Source organism: Rhinolophus ferrumequinum, chromosome 25 (genome assembly GCF_004115265.2).
Source record: "Rhinolophus ferrumequinum isolate MPI-CBG mRhiFer1 chromosome 25, mRhiFer1_v1.p, whole genome shotgun sequence".
Lineage (NCBI taxonomy): Eukaryota > Metazoa > Chordata > Mammalia > Chiroptera > Rhinolophidae > Rhinolophus > Rhinolophus ferrumequinum.
The window spans coordinates 12,583,244-12,606,014 of record NC_046308.1 but is presented as its reverse complement, the minus strand read 5'-3'; the positions used below and the strand labels follow the sequence as shown (position 1 = coordinate 12,606,014).

The window sequence follows — 22,771 nt, the reverse complement described above, 5'->3', positions numbered from 1 at the left end:
GAATTTTGAGAAGGCCTGAAGTAAGTCCTAGAGTGATCTAGCCTGGTTCAAAAGCAACAGACTATACTTGAGTATTTTGAACTGGTGCCTGCTGGCAAGCCCTGCCATGGTTGGGAGCCGAGGCCCTCGAGCTAACCCACCCAGGTTCAAATCGTAGTTCTACCACTTTCTAGTTATGGGCCGGTGGGCGAGTTACTTAACCTTCCCATGCCTCAGTTTCCTTGTTTATCAAAGGTGGACAATAAATAGTAGCGTTTCAGTTTGCCAAGAAATTAGAACTGTGCGGGGGGGCACAATATGATCTTTAAAAAGCGTTAGTTCCGTTTCCATTTTATTGTAAGGTGATTACTCCGGAAACTATTGCTTCTTTGTCCAAGTTGTGCAGTTTCCCTCTCGGTCGTTTCTGGATCCGGTTACACAAACACAGAGGGTTATAAAAAGCAAAGCAACGTGCCATTCCTCACCGGGACACCCTAAGTGTCTTTCTCCGTTGCTTCCACTAGGGGGCAGCCCAGCCTCAGAGGAGGCCTTGGGGAAAGGCCACTCACAAGCTGGGTTTCCTTTGCGTTTCGATCTTCTTGGCCTTTTAGGTGTACGTGGATTTTCATAACTTCCTTTTTCTAAACCGTCATAAGTGATAAAGGAATAAGTGAGAATGTTTTGGGACAGGACTCTGAACCGAGTCCTTGCTGAGTCTCATCTTCCTTTAAAACTCAGGTTTAAATCTGCCAGCTCACAATGGAAACAAGGCCAACGTGTGGAGCAGCCTTTGGATCCGTTCTCTTTTTCCATTTCTCCCTGCTTTACACCCTGGTTCATTATATATTTATTCATTCTTATATCCAACAAAGAATTGCTGAAAACCTTCTGTACGCCAGGCACCAGGAAAGCAGAGGAGAAAGAGATGAACACGGATCCCGCTCTCAGGGGGGCGGGTCGTCTGCTGGGGTAGATATTGAACAACTGTTCCACAATTGATTACTGTATCTAATTACTATTGTGGTAAGACCTTGAGGTAAAACTACAGGGCTGTGTGAGCACACAAAAGGGAGACCCTTGTGTTCCTGAAGAGTTGGCATGTCGGAAAAGGCTTCCCTGAAGAAGACGCATTAACCCTGTGGCAAAAGAGGGGACATTCGCTAGGAAGGGCACAGGGGAGAAGAGCCTTGTACTCAGCCAAGAAATATTTAGACAGCATCTGCCATGTGGTACATCCTTTTCTAGGTGCAGAGGAGATAAAACAGGGTGACATGATAGCGAGGGGCTGCAGAAAGGGTGGCTGCCTTAGATAGGGGGGTTCAGTCAGCCCTCTCCAAGAAGCTGAGACCGGGAGGAAGAGGAAGAACCAGCCACCTGAAAATCTGGGCAACAGTGTTCTGGGCAGAGGAAGTCGCACATACACAGGCCCTGAGACAGGAATGATTTGGGCATGTTTGGGCAGCAGCAAGAAGGCCAGTGTGTGGCTACGGCAGAGTGAGGGAGGGGCGTGGCGGGCGTTGAGATCTGGGGCAGCCAGGGCTTCTTGAGGTATGGTTACATGTTTGCATGGGAGCCCAGTGGGGGGTGGGTTGGGTTTCAGCAGTGGTTCAGTTTAGGTTTTGAGATCACCCAGGGTGCCCTCTAAGGGGATGAATGTGAAAGCAGGATGTGGTAGACAGAATAATGATCCCCCAAACATATCCCGTATTAATCCCTGAAGCCTGTAAATATGTACAAGGCAATGGGGAATTAAGGTCGCAGATGGGATTAGGTTATTAATCAACTGCCTTTAAAATGAGAAGATTATCCTGAGTGGACCCAGTGCAATCACAAGGGTCCTTAAATGCGGAAGAGGGAAACAAAAGAGTCAGAACCAGAGTGCTGCACTGTGGGAAAGAGTCCAGTGGCCGTTGCTGACTTGAAAGATGGAAGGAACCAGGAGCCAAGGAATGTGGGCATCCTTTGCAACGTGGAAGGCAAGAAAACAGATTCTCCCTTAGAGCCTCTAGAAAGGAATACAATCCTGCCGGCATCTTGATTTTGGCCCAGTGAGACTCATTTCAGACTTTTGACCTCCCAAACCGTCAGATAAAAAGTATGGGTTGTTTCCAAGTCACAAGTTTATAGTATTTATTACAGCATCAATCAGAAACTGATACACAGGGAGATCTGTAAGAAGGCTATGGTACTGGCTCAAGAAATATTTATTTACCTTACCTACAGGGTGTTGGGATGTGTGTGAGCTCCGCTTTCGTGCCGGTCATCAGGCCATTTGTTACCTCTACAGAGGCGGGATTGGGCCTTGCACAAGTTCCTGTCCACATTCTCCCTCGGAAGCACAGCAAGTCCCTGAACAGAGGATTCCATGTCAACCTGGTGGAATCAACACTTGGTGACAGTGCCAGGAGCAGACAGCTCTGGAGATCTAAATGGCAGAGCACCTCAGTGAGCCAGTGTATGAGTGAACGGGGCAAGTGTCCACTTGGACAGGAAAGGGATGAAGGCTGTGACTGGACCATCAGAGGTTTGACCGGGCCACTCATCTGAGCTTTGGAACAGGTACACAGATGAAACTCAAATGCCTGAGCCCCAAATGCACAGGGCATCGTTGTACTTCCCTCTCCTGACCCTTGATAAATAAATCTCTACTGGAACAAATAATAAACAAATCGATCTCTATTGGAAAGGGGATTTCTTTTTTCTGAGGCTTCGCTAGGGATGATGGGTGATGCTTGGAGTGTCCTTATGATACCTCTCTTTGTATTTGTCCAAACCAGTATTCAGAGTGTCTTGATTTACAGACCTGTTTTTATAGGGTAACTCGCCAGGTCCAAATATTCAACATCCATGAATATTTTTTCAAGGATTGATAGTAACCAATGAATGTGGATGTTGTCTTAGAATAAGATTTTTTTTGTTGTTGTAGTCAGTGGCCCAAAACTGTCTCTTATATTTAGAAGCCCAGATCTAAGGTTACGTATCAAGATACACGCATAATGCTGTTTTGCTGAATGCAGCTGTCCTGGTGTACGCCAAAGATAATTTGCTGATACAGGAGCTGAGGCCAGCGATTTTATGTCTGCATCTGCTTCTGCCCATAACTTGTGGGCGAAGACTGGGTAATGTCAAGAGTTGCAGTCACATCAGCCTTAGCCGTGCACAGAGCGGTGGGACAGGGAAACCGCTCCCTGGGGCTTCCCACCTCGGGGACAGCCAGTGCGTCCTCTTGCAGAGTGACTGCATGACACTGTTCCTGCCTCTGGTTTAGCACTCTCATGTTGACTTCTCACTGCGTACGTGCCTGTTCCCCTGCTCGACTGTGAACCCTTCCCAGAGGTCTCTCTTTATCATTTTGGAACCTCCAAAGCCTAGCCCAGTTTCTACGGTTGAACAGTGCTATGGGTTGAAGGAGGAAATAGACAAGAGTGACAATGAAATGGGGAAATTGTTTGAAAAGCTATTAGATTACGTTTGTCCTGTGTGGCAGGCATAGAAAGATACCGCATGCTTAATGCAAACAGTGGTTGGTGTTTTCTTTTCCTGTTCAGCGTTGGTCTCTCCTTCTGGTAAAAGCACTTCGGTTTCTTTTGGGACACCACCCTTCCCACACCCTCAATCCATCAAGTTTGGGTGGAGCTGACCTCATCTGAAGTCCACTGGCTGAATTGTGACCCAGGCCTGGCTAAAGAGGGCGCCACACACCTCTGACCACGGCATCGATTTGTGTTGGAAGGGTGGCCACACCTCTTTGTGAATGGCTGGTGTCCATTCTGATGGGTTGGTTGCAGCTTTGAATCAATTGCACATTATTTTTAATTGAACCTTTTTTCCCTCCTCCAGCTATTAGGGAAGGGACAGTTTCTTTCCACAGGCATCACTAAGCTGGTGGGATGAAGCCTGAAGCGGCTGACAGCCGTCGTGCCACTATGAAACCAAAATGAACTCAGGAAGTTGAAGCTGGGAAAAAAATCAGGGAGAAGTTCTTCAGAATGTTGAGCACCAAGGCCCTGGGGCCCAGCAAACATCAGCCCCCTTCTGGATCCCAGATATCTATCTCACTTAGTGACTTTAGTGGGACCAGTATTTTCAGTGCTTCCTAGAAGGGCATTTCAGGCCATAAGTTAGTTCCGAGTTGATGTCTCTCTAGCTCCAACCCTGGCCTCTCTATGGTCTTCCCTAAAGGATGGGGCTGGCATCCAGGAGCCCAGTTTGGTTATGAGAGTGTCTAGAAGGTTGGCAACTTCAAGAAAATACAATGTACACGCCACGGTAACAGGCTTACTTAAAACCATTTTTATTCTGCCTCTCAGTAGCAACACTTTGCATTTGACTTGGGTAAAAGATCAGGGAGCCAAATACAAACAAACAGAAGCCAAGATGTCAGGAACAGAAATGAGGATCTGATACACTGGAATGGCGCAAGGATCTCTGTGTGCTGAGAATTCGTGGCCCTGATTCAATGTCCTCCTGGGGGGAGTGCTGGCTCATGACGGACAACTGGGTGAAATGACAGATGGAGTCTGATGTCCATCAACATTTATTTTTTGCTAGGGTCCAGGATTTTAACAATGCCTGAGATTCATAATAATCTAAGAACAACGCTTTGTATTTTATAGCACTTAGAGTTTCCCTCCAAGGGCGTTCACATTTATTATGGCGATTAATTCTCATAGCAACACCGAGGTAAGTAGGCAGATGTTCTTATCTCCATTTTCCAGATGAAGAAATTCGAGGCACAGAGAGGCTAAGAAATTTGCCTAAAATCAGTTGGCATAGTTAGTGGCAAAAAAAAAAAAAAAAAAAGGGCATGGGCGCTCAGGTGTTTTAACTCTAAGCTTTATGTTCATTCGCTTAGAACAAGCTGCCTTTTCTCTTGCTTAGGAAAGTTCATTATCACTGTGTTTCTAATATTAATTCTTGGAAGTGATTTTTGCCATATATACATATCACCTGTTGTGTTAATTGTTTGATATTTTCTTTGAGTCTACTTACTTTTCTTAAGTAAATTTAGTTGAACAGAAATGATCCCATACCATATCCCTCAGTGGAAACCATAAATGGAAGGTAATTAATGAAAGAAATACAACAAACACAAAACCATGTTATTAAATTCCGTCTAGACAAAGACTTTGAACCAGAGGCCGGCTCCTTCTTTATTAAGAAGGGAAAAGAGCCAAAGTATCAGAAAGGTGGTGTGGATGTGTGCGCACTAGACAGAGACTTTCTCCTTGCTGTAATCAGGACTGAAAAAGAATAGAGAAGGGGAAATAAATGTTCCTTGTGATTCAGTGTCTATAAACGACTTAAAAAATTATCTTGTGGCCCACCCGTGGTACGTCCGTCTTGCATTCTGGGAAACACTGGGTCAGCGTGTTCTGGCGGGCAGAATAATAGCGCCATGAAACCTGTACCGTCACACCTAAAGGGTTTACACTGGACAGAAAACAGATACAGTGGGTGGCATTTCCAGGTGGCATCCAGGAAAACCAAAGGCTTGCTAGAAAGAAAAAAAAAAAGAGAGTTTGGAAAAAAAAGCACCATCCATAAGCACAGCCAGTTTATTCCCAAAACTGGGATGGGGAAGGTGCTTGTGTACCTAGAATTGACCGCTAAGTACGTTTTCACATCTGCTTGAGCGAAAAGTGAAGTTGAGGTCAAGTTGACCAAAGGTGAATGCCAGCGAGGGAGGGCGGCCATTAAGAAAAGTGAGACCACGACAGAAGAACAGAAAGCCTCTGCGTCTGAGCTTTTGATGAAGGAGGAGGAGCTACTGAAGATTGAAGTGAAGTGGCAACATGTAAAAAAAAAAGGAAAAGCACAAATTTAGCTCTATTACACAACTTGAAACATGCTGCAAATATTTGTACTTGACATTGCAAACAACAGCATCCATTGCTCTTCCTAGACCCTCCCTCTCACCCCTAATCTGGAAATCCTCCCCCGCCCCCCATTAAAAGTCTTCAGATGTCCCGAGGCTTGCCTCTGGAGAAGAGGAATGGATACAAAGGCTTTTGCTCAACTGAAACAGTGAGACTTGAATTTTTTTTTTTTTTTTTTTAAATCGATGGCTTTGGCTGATTTGGCTGTGCTGCTTGGTTTTCCTACATGTTGGACCTTTCTTTTTTCAGTTCATTTGCCAGGGACCTGCCTCTGGAGAGTCCTGGAGGAAAAGATCTCACAGTCGAAAGTCGAGGATCCATTCCTCAGAAACGCCTTTGGGGTGCGTGTGGATGAGGTCTGTCCTCCATGCTTGAGGCTGACCACGGGATGTTCAGGCTCTGTGGGGTGCAAACACACAGAGTGAGAAAGAGAGGAAGACGGGGGACTGGCCTTCTCTCCCAGAGCTTCCTTCTGCCATGGCGGTTACTCTGACATGGACTAGCAGATTTGCATCCTTTTGGGTCTAAGCACTTTGGAGAAACATTGTGTTTAGAAACATTTTATTTCACATGTGGCACATGCAAAAAAACAAAAACAAACCCCAAATGATGCAGATGCAGCAAAATGCTTGGTGAGCATTTCGGGATCTCATTCTCCTCCTTAAGGGTTAGTAGCACTATTGGCATTTGGCATTGTTTTCTCTGCATTTAAGTCTATAAATAGGCACTTAGAAATTCATCTTGTGGGTGTGTTCACATAAAGGGGTGAATAAATGAATGAAGTTACACACACACACACACAGAGCGTGTTAACACAATAAATGTGTTAACACAATAAACATTAACACAATAAATGTTTACATGCCAGGCACTACTCCAGGTGCTGTGATGCTACCACCATCCAGCAATTACATAGTGAGAACCATGTGCCGGGCGCTGTGCTTTACACAATTTAATCTTCACAGCCTTATGAGAGGTACTGTTTTATCCCCATTTTACAGATGACAGAACTGAGGCACAGATGGGTTAAAAGATGCACCCAAGGGCACACAGCTATTAGAGGCAGAAGCTGGATTTAAATCTGGACTTAAACAGTCTAGCTGCAAAGTACGCACCCTGAAGTGTTATGTTCCATTATTATGGGCAGTTACAGAAATGGAAATGTTCCCAGTGTTTTCATTCCAGTAGGAGGAAACTGACCATAAAAATACATGTGATTATATATTAATATGTAAATTATAATTATGTATACTATACCGGGGGTGCCAAAAATATGTATACACATTTTAAGCGATAGTCACACTTTGGTCAACATTGCTCAAGCAGTAGTTCGCTGTAATCAGAAGTGTCTGATATATACTTACAAGAAGCGGCATACAGCATTAGGAATAGAAGCGGTGGAAATATAATGGCTGTGTGCGATGTCAGAGGGCTAGTGGATGGGGCAGGGGAGTTATCACTGTGTGAGGGATATAAATGATGTTTAAGTATAAAAAGAAAAAATCAGGATTCCCATTCTAGGCCAAACTTTTCTAATGATATTTTGTTGACAAAACCATAAAGGGATTGTATGTATCTTGCAATGATACCAGCAACACAAAAAACCAAAATGGCTGCTATATATATTTTAAAAAAAGAAAAAAAGAACCAAGTCCTTTTTTGGTGTATGAAATGCTCAGTTAGTTTGAAACATTAAAATCATTTAAAACCATGGGGGAAAAAAAGTGGACGCTGAAGGTAACCACTTTGAGCACCTCTTGTAATTGCAGAAGTCAAACGTAACTTGTATTTATCTTTTGTTAATCGGTATATGTTAATACAGGTTTTTTCCTTTCTTAAAACATGTATACATTTTTTGGCACCCTCTGTATAACTAATATAATATAACCATAAAATATATAATATAAATTTATAACGAATATATAATTTATAAGAAATATTATAAATAAATTTATATAAATATAATTTATATAAATTATGTATTAAATTTATTCATGTACATTTATATATAAATATATTTTTTAAATATAAATAAATATATATATTTCTCAGGGAGTGGTAAGTACTAGGAAGGAAAGTATAAGGGGACAGAAGGAAGAAGAAGGGGGGGGTGGGTTCTGTTGTAGCACAGTTGGTCAGCAGTAGCCTCTGCTAAGGTAACACATGAGCAAGCATCTGAAGGAGAGATGGGAACAAGCCATGTGGATTTCAGGAGGAAGAAAATCCTAGGCAGAGGGTCCAGCAAGTGCACAGGCCCTGTGGCAGGAGCATGCTTGTGTCACTCAAGTGGAGGAGTAGAGGGGAGGGTGCTGGGAGTGAGGATGGAGAAGCAGCCACCAGATCATGCAGGGCCTTATAAAGCCATAGTAAGGGAGAGAGTTCCATGTTTGAACTGCAGTGTTGTAGCCTATCCTGCAAATAAACCACCGCGTATTTAACCATTTTCCCACTGATGGACATTTAGGTTGTTCCAAAATTTCCCCTATTGCAAACACAGCTGAGTGAACATCACTGCCCATCCGTGGTCCTCAGCCCTGGCTACACATTTAGGATCCCTGGAGAGCCGTAACCTATCCATGCCCAGTCCCATCACCGGAGATTCTAATTTAACGGGTCCAGGCTGGGCACTGGGCATTGAGAAGCTCCCAGGTGGTTCTCATGTGTAGTGAAGGGAACAGAACTACTAGTTCACATGCCTTTTTGTGCACCTGTATGTAGGGTGGGTACTATGAAGTTGGATTGCCAGGTGCGAGGACATAGATTTTACAGTTTGATAAAACCAAATTGACCTCCCAAAGTCTGTTCCAGTTTACCCTTCCACCAAAAGCATTAGTATCCAGTTCTTCACACTCTTGCCAACCTTGATAGTCTCCCTCTTTTAAACTGTTTCAATCTGGCCGACAAAAAATACATAGCATTTCATTGTTGCTTTAGTTTGTGTTTCCCTGGTTACCAGCAAGGTTGAACATCTTTTTTTATGTTTATTCTGATTCCTTTGTCAGTGTCCACCAATTTATATCATTTTCAAAGCAAAAATATTTCCATTGTTGATGATGAGTTAGCTGTGACTTGTCTTTACAACTTATCTGAACCAACAAAGAGACCTTCTGGAAATAGGTAATGTTCCCCATTTTTCACCATGGAATCACAGAAATTCTCTAAAGGCACATCTGGGCAAAACAATCCACAGAAAGCCTTACTCCAGCCAATAATACAGGAAAAAAGATGGATTTGTTTTTATGTTTTCGCAAAAAGGCCAACGTCTTCTTGCCCACCTTGATATATGTGCTTACTTCCAATCCTACTGTAATTGAAGGTGACTTTGAGGCCAGAAAGGGACTCATTCCAGTCCATTTATAAGACAGAAGCTTTACTAGGGCAGAATAAGTTAATATCGGCTAATTCCGTGCCTGCCGTGCCCCCCACAATTCCGAGACGATTGTGGGGACCCTTAACCTGGTGTAGAGGTCAAGTTCTTCCTTAATGGAAACCTGGGAAGATGGAGGCTCGTAGTTCTAAGAATGACAAACAAGCATTTTTAATACATGGTGGGGGGCGTGCCTGGCGATTTAGATACCTACAAGACCACCCAGAGATGGAAGTTTAGTGGAATTGCATTGTACATGTGTTTAACTCATGGCAAATGAACTATTCATGTTGCTCCAAAAGAAAAAAAACAGCTATTTAAATGGGGTTGGAGAGGCTGGCCACTGCCTGGCTCAGTGCTCAGGAGAATGGATGGATATGTGACTCCTATTCCTTTTGTGTGCGCTCAGAGCGTGGTTCCCGTGTGTGAACATACCGCTAACTACTCAGCTGATGCCCAACCCAAGGAATGTCATCTCTTCCAGCACTGGAGGGACCACGGGCTCCAATGGGCTGATAAAGGCAGGGTGTGAGAGTCTCTAATAGGGTACCCTCCTGTGCATGCTGCCAAGATTAATTTTGATTACACTCAAAGTTCACCTTGTGACCTGACGTTATAACCACACCCCTCCGTGAGACAAAGCTCCACCGAATGTCATTTGTCATCTTTGTGGCCGACAACACTTACCTCCCTCACACCCAAGCTTTGTCATGGCCACCTGGTTTTGCGGCTAAGGAAGTTTCACTGAATTCTACTGAGCATCAGATACATGACCATGAACCTGACCATGAAGAGACAAGGAAGAGGAATCTTGGGAGGTGTGGAAACAAACTTTCTAGGGAGTAGGGAGGAAGCAGCAACCACAGAAGCTTCTACCAGTACCTGAGGAATGTAAAAATGTCCTGCTTTGCGGCATCCATCCACACAGGCAATGTTCTCCACTCAACGCAAAGCCCTACAACAGTGGTTCTACAACTTTAGGATGCGTAGAACGATTGTGGGCGGTAGTGTGCTTGTGATAATGCATGTTTCAGGGCCACTCAGGGTCTTGATCGGGGCCCAGGAATCTGCATTTTTTACAGGCTTCTCAGCTGATCTGTCATAGGTGGCTCTGAGGCTGAGAACCAACCAGAACAACCTACCCTTGTGCGAATTCTCAGGGCACCCCCAGAAAGTAGAAGCCTGCAGACATTTTGATTTCGGCTGGGACGTGAGTGATTAGGATTGATACATAGACGGCTGCAATATTCATATGCTTCACCTCTGTGTGATTTGCTTCTCCATTTTCCCTAGCAACTTGAAAGCAGGGAATTTTCTGACTCTGAGAGACTGCAAGTTTCTGATTTCATCTGGAAACCTTGCAACATGAAAGCTCTTATTTCTAAGAATGACAAGCGTTTTTAATGCACGGTGGGGGCGTGCCTGCCTCTCTGTCAGCACAGCATTCTTTCCAAAACAGCTGAATATTTTAGTTCAGGGATTCCCAGCTCTTGTGGGTTTGTTGTCACAAAACTGTCTTTCTTTGCTCCACAAACACCACGTGTCTTACATAGATATCCTGTAAAATGATGATGAATGAGACATTTTTATGAGTTCGGGTAAAAACTATCATGACCTGAGCCTATCCAAGAAAATTAACTACCTGGGATTTCGATCATTTGGGGGAGAAGAGATTGGTTACAGTTTTCTTGATAAGGATTAAAAATAATTTTTAAAAGGCAGGGACTTGGAGATTGGTTACTATTTTGTCGATACGGATAAAGAATAATTTTTTTTAAAGGCAGGACCTGATGATTTTTAAAAGGGAATAGCTTACATCAGACAGCTTTTTTTTTTTTTTTTTTAAATGGGACTCAGAAAACTATTTAAACCATATTTAAATCAAGGCTTTTGTCTCCTCTCAGAGCTTGGTCAGCTCTAAAGGTCGGATTTTCCCAGCCCCTCCCTCCTGGCAGCCAGCCGCTTGGATGGTTACAAAATAGCCTCCCTGCGGGTACATCTCCTAGGTGGTAACCTGACTCCCCTCCTTGGCACAGAGTTAGCTATAACACACTAGGATGGTGAGGTTGGTTGCTGATGTAATGAAAACTGACCACTCCGTTAACGGCTGGCTCCGGTTCGTGAGCTCTTCCTTTTGCGTTCCGGAGGGAGGAAGTGTGCCAGGGTTTGGCCAAGAGTGTTCTGCTGACCACCTGTATCCACAGCCCAGGATGGGAGTGCAGAGGTGGGTAATGCAGATTTTAAGGCCTCACGCCTGACATAGTGGGTTGGACTCCATTGAAATGGGGCTTGGATGTCAACTTCTTCTAAACCTCCCCAGGCAGCAGGTATGCAGCCCAAAGTTTCGGAACCTCTGCCTTGTCATTCAATTCCTCCTGGGGCTGGAGAATTTTATTTCAAAGGATTACTGAGAAATTGGCCTTGTGATTGGTCTTGGCAGAAGATAGAATTGATTCCATTCTCTAGTTTCTTGCACGTGCACTCACACACACACCCATACACGACAAAGCCTTTCCATTTGAGTTTCTCCATGGATTCTAACTCTGGCAAACATTTTCGTGTTCTTTGATCACTTGGAGGGAAAGGTAATTGTCTAAAAGGAACCTGACCATCCAGATAGGGAAGTAATCCTATCCTCACGCTATGGTTAGGGACATTGAGGCACAGAAAGTTTACTAACTTGCCAGGGTGGTCTGTGTGGCAGAGCTGGGATTTGAATCTTGGTAAAAATGGTGATGAAATCCGGGTTCTAACCACTGTGAAACACTGCCTCTTAGGAAGAAGGGATGGAGAGGTGACCCAGTCTCATATTTTATAACTACTAACGAAACCTCAATCATAAGCATAGGTACATCAATGCTTTGTCTCCAGATAGAACTATTAAGAATGGACAAAGTCCCCATATAGGAAGACTTTTGGGTCCCTTATAAAACTGCTTGGATGGTATCTCATGGGCAAACGGACCTTTGCAAGCCAAATTGTTTACCGGAAACTGCAAGTAGATAATCTCCAGGCTGCTGATGTGCTTTTTGTATGTTTTTTGATTTTGGCCCTCACCACATATTTAAAGAAGGTGAACTGATTGTCAACATCTAAAAATGAGATTTGAAAACGAAAACTCAGCTTTCTAATGTCTTTCGACAGGTGGGCCCCATGTGGGGTCTGCAGTCTAAGTGGTAACAATTGGCTGGAGCAGAGGGGTGACTGCTCCCTTCCAATTGTGCCCCCAATTCACCACAGTCCTCACCACTCCCTACTGTTCTATAGTCAGGCTGCTTCATCCATGTCTATTCCCTAACTCCTGAAGTCTTTTGATTTTATTACCCTTGGCTCCGACTCATCAAGTTTTTTTTTTTTTGTAGGTTGAAACCTCACCATCCTATCCCCCATAAAAATCAATTCTAGACGTAGCCACAAGGCAAGTGCCATCTACTGGCCTTTGTTATTCAGTGTCCTAGAAGGGACACGTTGGCTTTGAGGCAGTGTGGGGTTGTGGTTTAGAACACAGTTTTCAGACCAGATAGCCCAGGATTAAACCCTGCCTTTACCACTAACTGGCTGTGACACATCAGGCAAGCCTTTGATTTCTTTACTCCTCTGAGCCTCAGTTTCCTCATCTGCGAAGTGGGGATAATACCTACTTTATGGGGTTGCTGTAAAGATTCAAGGAGGATTAATTCACATAAGAGCTTAGAACAGTACCTGGCACATGCTAAGTTCTATGTCAGTGTGAGCCGCTATTATTATAACCCACTTAGCTCAAACACTCATCTGGGCAGTAGGTATTTTCAGAATTCCCTCGTAGTTAGGCCAAGACTTGGCCTTGTTCCCCTGGAACACCATCTTGTGAGTTTGGCTCACGAGTTCAAAGCCTTGAACTCTATTTAGTAGCATCTTAAATTCTGAGGTCTTCTCCCAGTCATGTTGATAACAGTAGTAATAACAGGATTAATAAATGGCTTGTATTTTTGGTGTACCACTGACACCAACCTATGCACATTGTATGGGTCATTTAATTCACCTTCACAATAGCTTTATTAAATGGGTCCTACTCTAATCCCCATTATACAGAGGAAGAAACTGAGGCTGAGGGACCTTAAGCAGTTGGCTGAAGGTTTCACAGTAAATAGTGGTGGTGGGGACTTGCACCCAGGAAGTTGGTATGAACCCTGCACCACTAACCCCATACTCCACAGCCCCGAGTGTGTTCTCTCTCTCCCCGCCCTCCCCCCTCCCCCACACACACACTAAGCCTTCCTTAAAGAATAAAGTTGGGTGTGTTCACATCTATTCTCCAACTGTCTTCTCCTTCACAGGCCATCATCATCAATTTGTCATCTTGCAGGCAAGACACCTTGAGATTCCTTTGATGTTTTAGTGTCCTTTTATCCTCTCTTTGGCCAAAGCCATCTATTTTTCCCCTTTGTGACACTTCCTGTTTTGGCGTCTCCTCCATCCCACTGCCCCGATTGCTCCTGGACCTGGCTTGTATGACAGGAAGTTGACCTACTGTGACATCCACTACGCTGCTGGTTGCCAAGGTTGGGTTGGCTGATCTGGCAGGCTAAAGGGTGTCCCCTTCCTCCCTCAGCCACTCAGTGAAATCCTTACTCACCCTTACGAAATCCAGCCAAGGAGTCTGACCCTCTTAACTTGAGGGAAATGGTCTAGGAATACCCATGCTGCTCTGACAGAAAAGGGAAAGGATTCCTCAGAGATGTCCTCTACCGTTCTGCGAATTGTAGTGACACAGAGATGGATCTGGGCTTCTCATTTCTGAGTCTTGGTTGTCCATCACATGACCTTGCCCTCTGTCAAAGCTCTGATGGAAAATGCCATTGAGTCTAGCAGACGGAGCCCATCTCAGCTGACTCGAGAAATCAGAATAAATTTGTCCAGCTCCAGAGGTAAATATCAACAGCATCCATCTCCTAATGAGATGAGAGCTCGTTGGCGATACCAAAAATATGTGGTGACTGTTCTGCCCTTAAACTAAGAACAGTTAGGCTAGTTGAGTGTAAAATCATGTAGTAAGATCAGGTCAGATGGTAAGAGCAAGTAATAATCCTAAATATCCCATTTACTTTCCCACATTTCCCACTTTCCTATATTTAGGTGGAACTATGTGATTTATTTTAGCCAACAGATTGTGAGCCTAAGTGACCGTTGTCACTCCAGAGCTGAGGCAATGAAAACCCATGTGTAATTTTCTTTCCCCCTTCCTCAGCCTGAGAAAGCCTGATATTCTAGATCAGAAGTTGGAAAACTTTGGCCCACGGGCCAGCCACCTGTTTTTGTAAATAAAGTTTTATTGAACACAGCCACACCCATTCATGTACATATTGTATATGGCTGCTTTTGTGCTAAAATGGCAGATTTAAGTAATTGCAACTGAGATGGTGATAGAGATCACATAGCCTTCGAGGCCTAAAATATTTACTGTCTGGCCCTTTATAGGAAAAGCTTGTTGACTTTTGTTCTAGATAGAGCAGCTACAAAAAGGTGGAGCTTCAGATAGCATGGGGCCCTGAATGACTGCATGGAGGAGAGAGCCTTCCTGGCCCATGTAACCTACATGGCCCATGTAACCACAATGAAGAAAAAAATGAAAATGCTTTTGTTGGGGATTATTTGTCACCAGAGCACAACCTCCCCTATCCTAACAGAGTCCAACGGGAATTCAAGAAAAGGCATTTTACATCTGGAGGGATTAAAAAAAAGCCTACTTACTTCCTTGAGAAGTGAACTGCACAAGAAACACCGATGATGAGAAGGCCAATAATGATGGAGGCGATGGCCACCCACTTGGCATTCCTCCCAAGCCGCTTGGATCCTTCGACATCTCCATTGTTGTAGCTGTTCAGAGACTGGGGGACACAAGGGAAGAGTGGGTGATGACAGATAACCCACAAGGAAAGACATGTGCTTCTGAGGCCAATTGGAGCAGGCAACAGGTAAATCACCTCCTCCAGGAAGCTTTCCCTGAACTCCCAGGTGGTATTAACTTCCCCTTCCGCATTTCCTGATTACTTCTATCTTAGTGTTTGCCCTAGCATATGAAAAGGATTGATTTGGCCTCTCCCATTTGAGTCTAAGAGCAGGCAGGGACCATTATCTGTCTTGTTCAGCACAGTAGTCCAGCGGCCAGTGCAATATTTGTCATGGAGAAGATACTTGATAAATATTTGTATAATGAAAGGATGGACAGTATGTCTATCTCATCCATTAGAACAGGTGTTTGCACACTATGGGTCACATCCAGCCTGTTTTTATAAATAAAGTTTTATTGGCACACAGTCACACTCATTTGTTTACTATTGTCTGTGGTGGCTTTTGTGTTACAGCAAGGTTGAGTAGCTGGGATAGAGACTTTATGGCCTGCAAGGCCTAAAATATTTATCGTTTGGTCCTTGATGGAAAAAATTCTACTCCTGCACTAGAAGGTTGATCCATGAAGTCAGGGACCTAACTCAACTGCTCACCTCTGTGGCCAAGACAAGCTGTCATTCACTGGTACCTACTCATACGGTTTTCCCAGATGTTAAAATATTGAAATACTTCTGTACTTGTTGGTAAATAGCTGCTTCCCCGCCCAATGTTCCTGCCATCCTGGCCCCTCCTCAGAATTTCCCCAGACCTCCCTGAGATCCAGCAACTCGCCAGACCCCACCAAAGCATCCTTCCTGATTCTGTGCCCTTGTTAAATATTTTAAATATTGACCTTGTTGCTAGTACTTTGAGCAGTGTCTGGTGTATTGTAGGAGCTCAAGAGATATATAGGCCAAATAAACGTGTCTGTTTCCCTACAGAATGTGAGTTCGTTAAGGGCATATTGGGGTCCCCCTCGAACCCTGCCCGGTGCCAGGCAAAATGTAGGTGCTCAGAGAATGCTGGCTGCTGAGCTGAAGACCAGATGCCATCCTTTTCTTGTACAATAAGCTTCTCTGTCGTAACTCCCACTGGGAGAATCCCCCCAAAGGTGTGCTACAGCCCAAAGCCTGAAAATACGCATTCATAAGTTATGGAGAGAGGGACTCGATCAATCAGTGCCATGGATTGTAGATTTCAGTGGGAACCTCTACTCTTCATCCGGAAACCACAGCACTTGTGTAATAAGTCTTCCTGGACTATTACGGGGGATTAGGCCTCTGCCGACAATTACAAGCCAGAGAAACACCCAGTATACCACAGAGCGTTCTGCTTCCGGACTCTTCCATTAATTCTTGGATCCAGGCCACCTTAGTCAGCAACAGGCCAGGAGACTCGGCAGCGAAGAGGACTTGCTTTCAGCCCTCTTGTGAGAATGGGAGAGCGGGAACCTGTGACGATGTGAGGGGCTGCCGGCAGGGTGAGTTCCAGAATTCTGGCGTTCTCAACCCTGGGTGCCCATTGGAAACACCTGGCTGCTATTATTATTATTATTATTATTATTATTATTATTATTATTATTATTTCAATACAGATAGCTGGGCCCTATCCGGGAACAATTCTGATTTAACCGGTGTGGGCACCAGACAACAGTGTTTTAAAAAAATTGTGGTAAAATATACATACTAAAATATACATACTATATATACTATATAGTATATATACATACTATATAAAACTTACTATTTTAACTCTGAGTGTACCATTCAGCGGCATTAAGTACATTCACATCATTATACAACTGTCACCATTCTCTATCTCAAACTAAAACTCTGTCCCCACTAAACACTAACTCCCCTTTCCTCCCTCCTCTAGCTCCTGGAAACCACCATTCTCCTTTCTCTGTGAATCTGACTCCTCTACGTACCTCATATAAGTGGAATCACACAATACTTGTCCTTTTGTGACTGGCTTATTTCAGTTAGCATAATGTCCTTAAGGTTCATCCATGCTAGAGCGTGTATCAGAATTTCCTTCCTTTTGAAAGCTGAATAATATTCCATTGTATGCACGTACCACACAGTGTTTATCCATTCATCCCTCGATGGATGCCTGGATTGTTGCCCCAGGTTTTTTGTATTTTTTTTTTTCTTTAAAGCTTCTCAGGACTGAAAACCTTTGGTCTAGGCGATGATCCTTAATTCCCTGTAAGATCAAGATGCTCACCAGCTTAAGATTTATCCTACGGAAGTGTATAACAGCATGGGCTCTAAACTCACAGAGATTTGAGTTCAAATTCCATGTCTCACCAGCTGTGAGAGTTAGAGCAAATGATGAAGCTTTCCAGGTCTCAGTGTCCTCATCTGTAAATTGAGGGCAAGTCATAGCACTTCCTCCATATTGGAGGAGCCCGTGCGTTAATGCATGCAGAGCAGCGAGCATTGGCCCAGCACGTCGTATGTGCTCAATAAACGTTAGCTTTCATTGTGAATCGCCACTGCCTGCCTTGTTCTTCCTCTAAAGCTGAGATCCTTGGGGTGCCGCAGGATCGTCTGGGCTACTTGTCAGAACCCTAGGTGATCAGACTCTCCCCCATGCTGGAGCAGAATCTTTGAGGACTCAAGTTGGAGAAATTTAGAGTCTTTACAGTCAAAGCCAGTGCACAGAATTCCAGAACCCCAAACTCTGAGCTCATGATTCAGTTTGAAATTAGGTATTGTCAGACCCTCCCAAACTGATCACGGTTCTACTGTGGTACCTTTTTGGTACCTTGGGAAACCCTTTTCTGAGATCACTCATGGCAGTGCACTGGGGTTGCTGTAACCAGAGGAAAAATAATGAAACCTCCTCTGTCCCCAAACATTGTCAACCCCTGGCTGCTCGAATGAGAAAGCACTTTCATGTTCTCAGCAGTACTGACTATAAAAGTGGGAAGAACAGGTACAGTTAGCACCTGGGCGTGGCCCTTGAGCACCAATGAGAGTGGGGTCGTGGGGAGTGTCCCTGGGCCACTTAAATTGTTTGCTGCAGGTCAGCAGAGCCATGTTGGTGACCTGGCTGTGGGGGATTTGGGTGCAAGCCAGGGGCAAATTCTGCCCAACCTTCATCACCTGCTGCCAGTCTGGCATCTCCTGTGTGACCCTCTTCTCTGCACACCAGCATCTCTCTGGGGCTCATTCCAGGAAGGGGCCTTGGTTGGTTTGAAAAACAGATGAAAAGCCTCTTTCAGTGTTGACTGTGGACTCTCATCTCCCCATAGGTCCTCTGATGAATTAGTTTTCCTTTTCTGGTTCTTGGAGAAGGGGCTGCCCATGGATCAATCTGGGTAAATACGAGGATGGCGGTCGGGGGAGAGATGAGGGTGGATATTCCAGAACTGTAATGTTTCACTCTATGGGGCTTCACTGGTGGGTCGGGGGTGTGTGTCTCAGGCTTCAGGGTGGAGATCTAACAATGGAGCAGAAAGGGACTGATTTCCCCCTCTCCAATTCTTTTCCTCTCCCAATTGGAATTGGGTATTTGGCTCTCTCGCAAGATGCTATAAACTGAAGGGTTTTAGAGAAAATGCATGGTTTATATATTTTGTTCTGAAGAGCATAGAAAGCAAACTATGCTGTGGAAGAACTAGAAAGAAACGGGATAGCTTAGATATTTCAAATTTGTATGATCCTGTTAGTTCTTTTACAACGTACAAATGTAATTTGTGAACATGTAAAGCGTTCAAACGCTACAGAAACATATAGAGTAACTAGTAAGCTCTTCTCCCAATTCTACTACCCAGAGATATCCATTGTTAGCAGTTGGTGCATTTGCTTCTAGATTTTTTCCTAGAAGTAATATGAAAGGAAAACTTCCCTTTCTCCTGCTTTCATTATGACTAAGCACATTATGTGTTGCATGCAGGAGAAAGAAACAGCAATTTGCACCCTGAGATACACCAAGAAAAACAAGGCCAGTCTGTCCAGGCTGCACCCACCCCTCCAATTTGAAAACTCTGAGTATTTCCCGTCAGCCTTGGCAAAGACAAGTTCACCTGTGCCTTTTGTGATGTTGACGCCTAAACATAGGTCACTTCTTTTGTGGATATTGTAATCTTTTGAGAATGATACTGTTTTGCTTTTTTTTTTTTTTAAATCATGAACAGACTAACATAAAACTTGGTAACCTTGGCAATTTTGCATTTGTTTCCTTTAAATACTTGTGTTGCGCTTTTCATTTGGCTAGCTGATTGTTTTGAAGTTGGACTCCCTTGCATTTCTTTTCAAGTAAGTTTTCTTTTCTAAATGTTTCAGCTTCTGAGTCTTTCTTTGATAAACTAGTAAGGCTGATGATAACATTTATTGAGCATTTATAATGTGCCAGGCGCTGTATTAAATCCTTTTCAAGGATTATCTCATTAGTCCTTGTAACAACTCTATAAGGCAGATGCTCTCTTGTTTCCATTTTGCTGATGGGAAAATTGAGGCATGGAGAAGTTAAAGTGATTTGCTCAAAGTCACATAGCCAGCTTGATGAAGTGTGTGTGTGTGTGTGTGTGTGTGTGTGTGTGTGTGTGTGTGTGGTTTTCTTTTTCTCTTGATTCCAAAAATATGAATACTATCATACTATACTTGTCCTGCTTCTTACTTTTTTCCACTTCATACAGGGTAGGCAACTTTCTAAACCAGTGCTTGTAGGTCTGTCTCATTCCTGTTTCTTTAATCATTTAAAATAATGAGTTCTACTGATAGACTTCCTAATCTTGCATCCCTCTTGCATTCTTGGGGAAAAATCTGAATTTGTCCTGGCGCATTTTGGGGGGTAACTTTTTGTTTTCAAATAGCTCCAGACTTACAGAAAAGTTGTGAGAATGGTTGTCTCATTCTTTTCAATGGCTTGGTCGCCCCTCACCCCTAGACACTTCCCTTATTTATAGTCTGTGGCAATTACATCATAGGCTGCTGTGCACATTCTTCGTCGTATATTTTTGTACACATTCGAGCCTGTTCTTAGGATGGAGTCCTCAGAATAAGATTGCACAACCACCATTATTTTAAGGTGCTAGATGCAAGTTCCTGGCTCTGTTCACCGTGCAAAGTATTAGAAAGGGCTTTTAGTTTCTTTCCAGTTTGTATTCTCCTCTGTGAGGCAAGTGCCCCTTTCTCAGAATGTAGGACAAATGCGCTGTCATGACACATTGTATAAGGCACTCAGGCGTCCCCAGCGGTGCCTTTTTCCTTTTCGCTGGGCCTGGGCTGATGCTGGAAAAATACAACAGTCATTACAACCCCACTCATTAGAGCTCCAGGTCTTGGAGCCAGCGAAGGGCACATTTCCACAGAAAAGAGGGCAAGTTCCTTTCTCCTGTAGCAAATACTAATGACACCAAGGTCACTATATCTCGTTATTTCAAGCTTACTTATACATCCCTTCCCTGGACGGACACTTGATACTCAAGGACCCACTGAAGGGAGGTTGGTCAGGAGCCAGAAATGAGGACAACCGTTTCTACACCCAACCTCAAGAAGGCTGCGGCAGGGTGCAGCAAGACTGTGTCACCAGGCCATGCTGCTAAGACTCCTGGCTACCTGTCAGAAAGTACAGGCAACTCCTGGCATCCGTATTTCCAAGGAGAGACCCAGGATAACCCCATACGTTTTGATCACTGGAGTTGAACACCAGTGGCTCTAAGGTAGTAGGAATTTGCCACACTTTACACCAAGTGGAAAAGCTGTTCCACTGCCCTGAGCCAGGAAAAGACGGAACGGAACGTGCTTCATCCTTTCCCTCTGGTCTTTAGAGCAGAACTCTTGGCTGCGTCCCACACGATGCCAGATGAGACAGTGTCACCTATGGGATGGCTACCAGGTGGCGACCTAACAGGAAACCCTCCAAAGTTATATGGCCCAATGTTGGTGTTTCCCAACCCTGGCTGTACCTTAGAATTACCTGGAGGAGCTTAAAAAATTTTTTTTCCCAAGCCCCATCCCAGACCTGGGGATGAGACTCCAGCATCAGTATTTTTTTAATCTGATCTCAGGTTGAGGGGAATTGAGAACCACTGTTCTAGATGAATAGATTCATTCATTCATTCATTATTCAAAAACTATTTATTGAGTACCAACTATGTGCCAGGCACTGCTGCCTACCCTCATGGAGCTTACATTCTGGTGAAGATGGAAAATAAATAATGAAATATGCAAGTAAACAAGATGATTACAGAATATTATTCAGGCAAGAAAAATGGGGTGTTGGCTGGGAGCTCTCGCTGAGGTCAGGGCAGGTAGGCTGGGACCTGGAGACTTGAGAAGGTGCTAGGCCTGCAAAGAACAGGGGAAAGAAGAAGCCTGGCCAAGACAACACAAGTGCAAAGGTCCAGAGATGGGAAATAATTTGTTGTTGAAGGTATTCAAGAAAAGCCAGTGTAAGTGAAATGTAGGAGTGAAAGAGGGAGGGGAGAGAGAGACAGACAGAGATAGATAGATATGAGATGAGGCTGGAGGTGAAGCCAGGGGCTATGTTAGTTAAAATAATGAAAATAATAGTTAAAACGTATCCCCCATTTTACAGATGAGAAAACTGACGCGCAGAACTGATGCACAGAGAGAAGGAAGCAAATGTTTCTGCTTTCGAAGACAACTCTCTAATGAGGCTACAAGCTTAGGCAAAAGATAGTGAGTTCAAAAGCCCTCACAATGACTACTTCATTACGTCCCAAAGAACCTCAGAGCTAGATTTAATGCCCTGTTGATGTCCAGCACCAGGTAGCTGACTTGATTCTAACTAAATAAAAATTTGGCCACTGATAAAAAAAACAGGGCAAATGGTATCTTTAAGCTGTGCCACTAATCCCCCTGACAAAAATACGTGCATTTTCTTTGTTCTTACCTACCACCAAAAGTGCTCAGAACCTCCACATTTACACTCAAACAGAATTAGCCCCAAACACAAAATGATAACAATGGAAGATTGTCAGTTATTTTTTTAATTTTGGCTTCCTGTACATTATAGATTGAATGAGTTAATACACATAAAGTGCTTAGAGCAGTGCTTAGGAAATAGTATCAATAAGCAGTAGCTATTATACTGATAATATTATTATGTCATATGCTGATTGATGAAGATGAAAACAAATGAGCTATTAAATAGACTTTGATATGTTTCCACATTCCCCTTGCCCAATTTCTCTCCCTTAGGATTGCACCCAGTGTTTAGGAAAACCATCTCAATAAAAGCCCAGAGTTCTGTCATGAGGTTCCCCCTTTTCCTTGGTGTGGCACAGAAAGCACATTTCTGTTCCCCGGATGGGTAACAGAGTGAAACTTAACCGCCAGTGACACCTTAGTGGGAAGTAGCTTTCCTGCAAAGCTCCTGATACCTGATAACGCCCTATGGGAAAAGAGGAGAAGTCAGTTGTGTGGGTGGATGGCATGGGAGCCCCGAGTGGCCTCTGCTGAAAACCCATCCTTGGCTTCTTGTTGTGCTTGGAGACGCACATTCTTGAGTGGCCTTCTGCCCCCGCCCCCGTGCCTCTCCAGCATCATTTGGAGCCTTCCCCCTTGCTCACCTCTCCCTCTTTCCTGTCCCCCGTCTTCGTCCAGGTCCTTTCCTCTGTTTGGAGCCCTCTTCCCTCTCTGTCACGTGGCCAGTGCCTGCTTATTCTTCCTGGCTTGGCTTACTTGTCAGCTTCCTCGGGGTG

General features: G+C 44.1%; 1 protein-coding gene across 1 annotated transcript in view; it reads right to left on the bottom strand.

Annotated features, from left to right (window-relative positions):
* Window positions 1-4,255: 4,255 nt before the first annotated feature.
* TMEM233 (transmembrane protein 233) overlaps window positions 4,256-22,771 on the bottom strand; it is a 35,507-nt gene continuing 16,991 nt past the window's right edge. The window contains exons 2-3 of the mRNA XM_033097139.1: window positions 14,956-15,092; window positions 4,256-6,257 (exon numbers count right to left, since the gene is read on the bottom strand). Coding sequence (XP_032953030.1) covers window positions 6,251-6,257; window positions 14,956-15,092 — 144 coding nt within the window. The 3' untranslated portion in view covers window positions 4,256-6,250. The remainder of the gene's footprint in view (window positions 6,258-14,955; window positions 15,093-22,771) is intronic.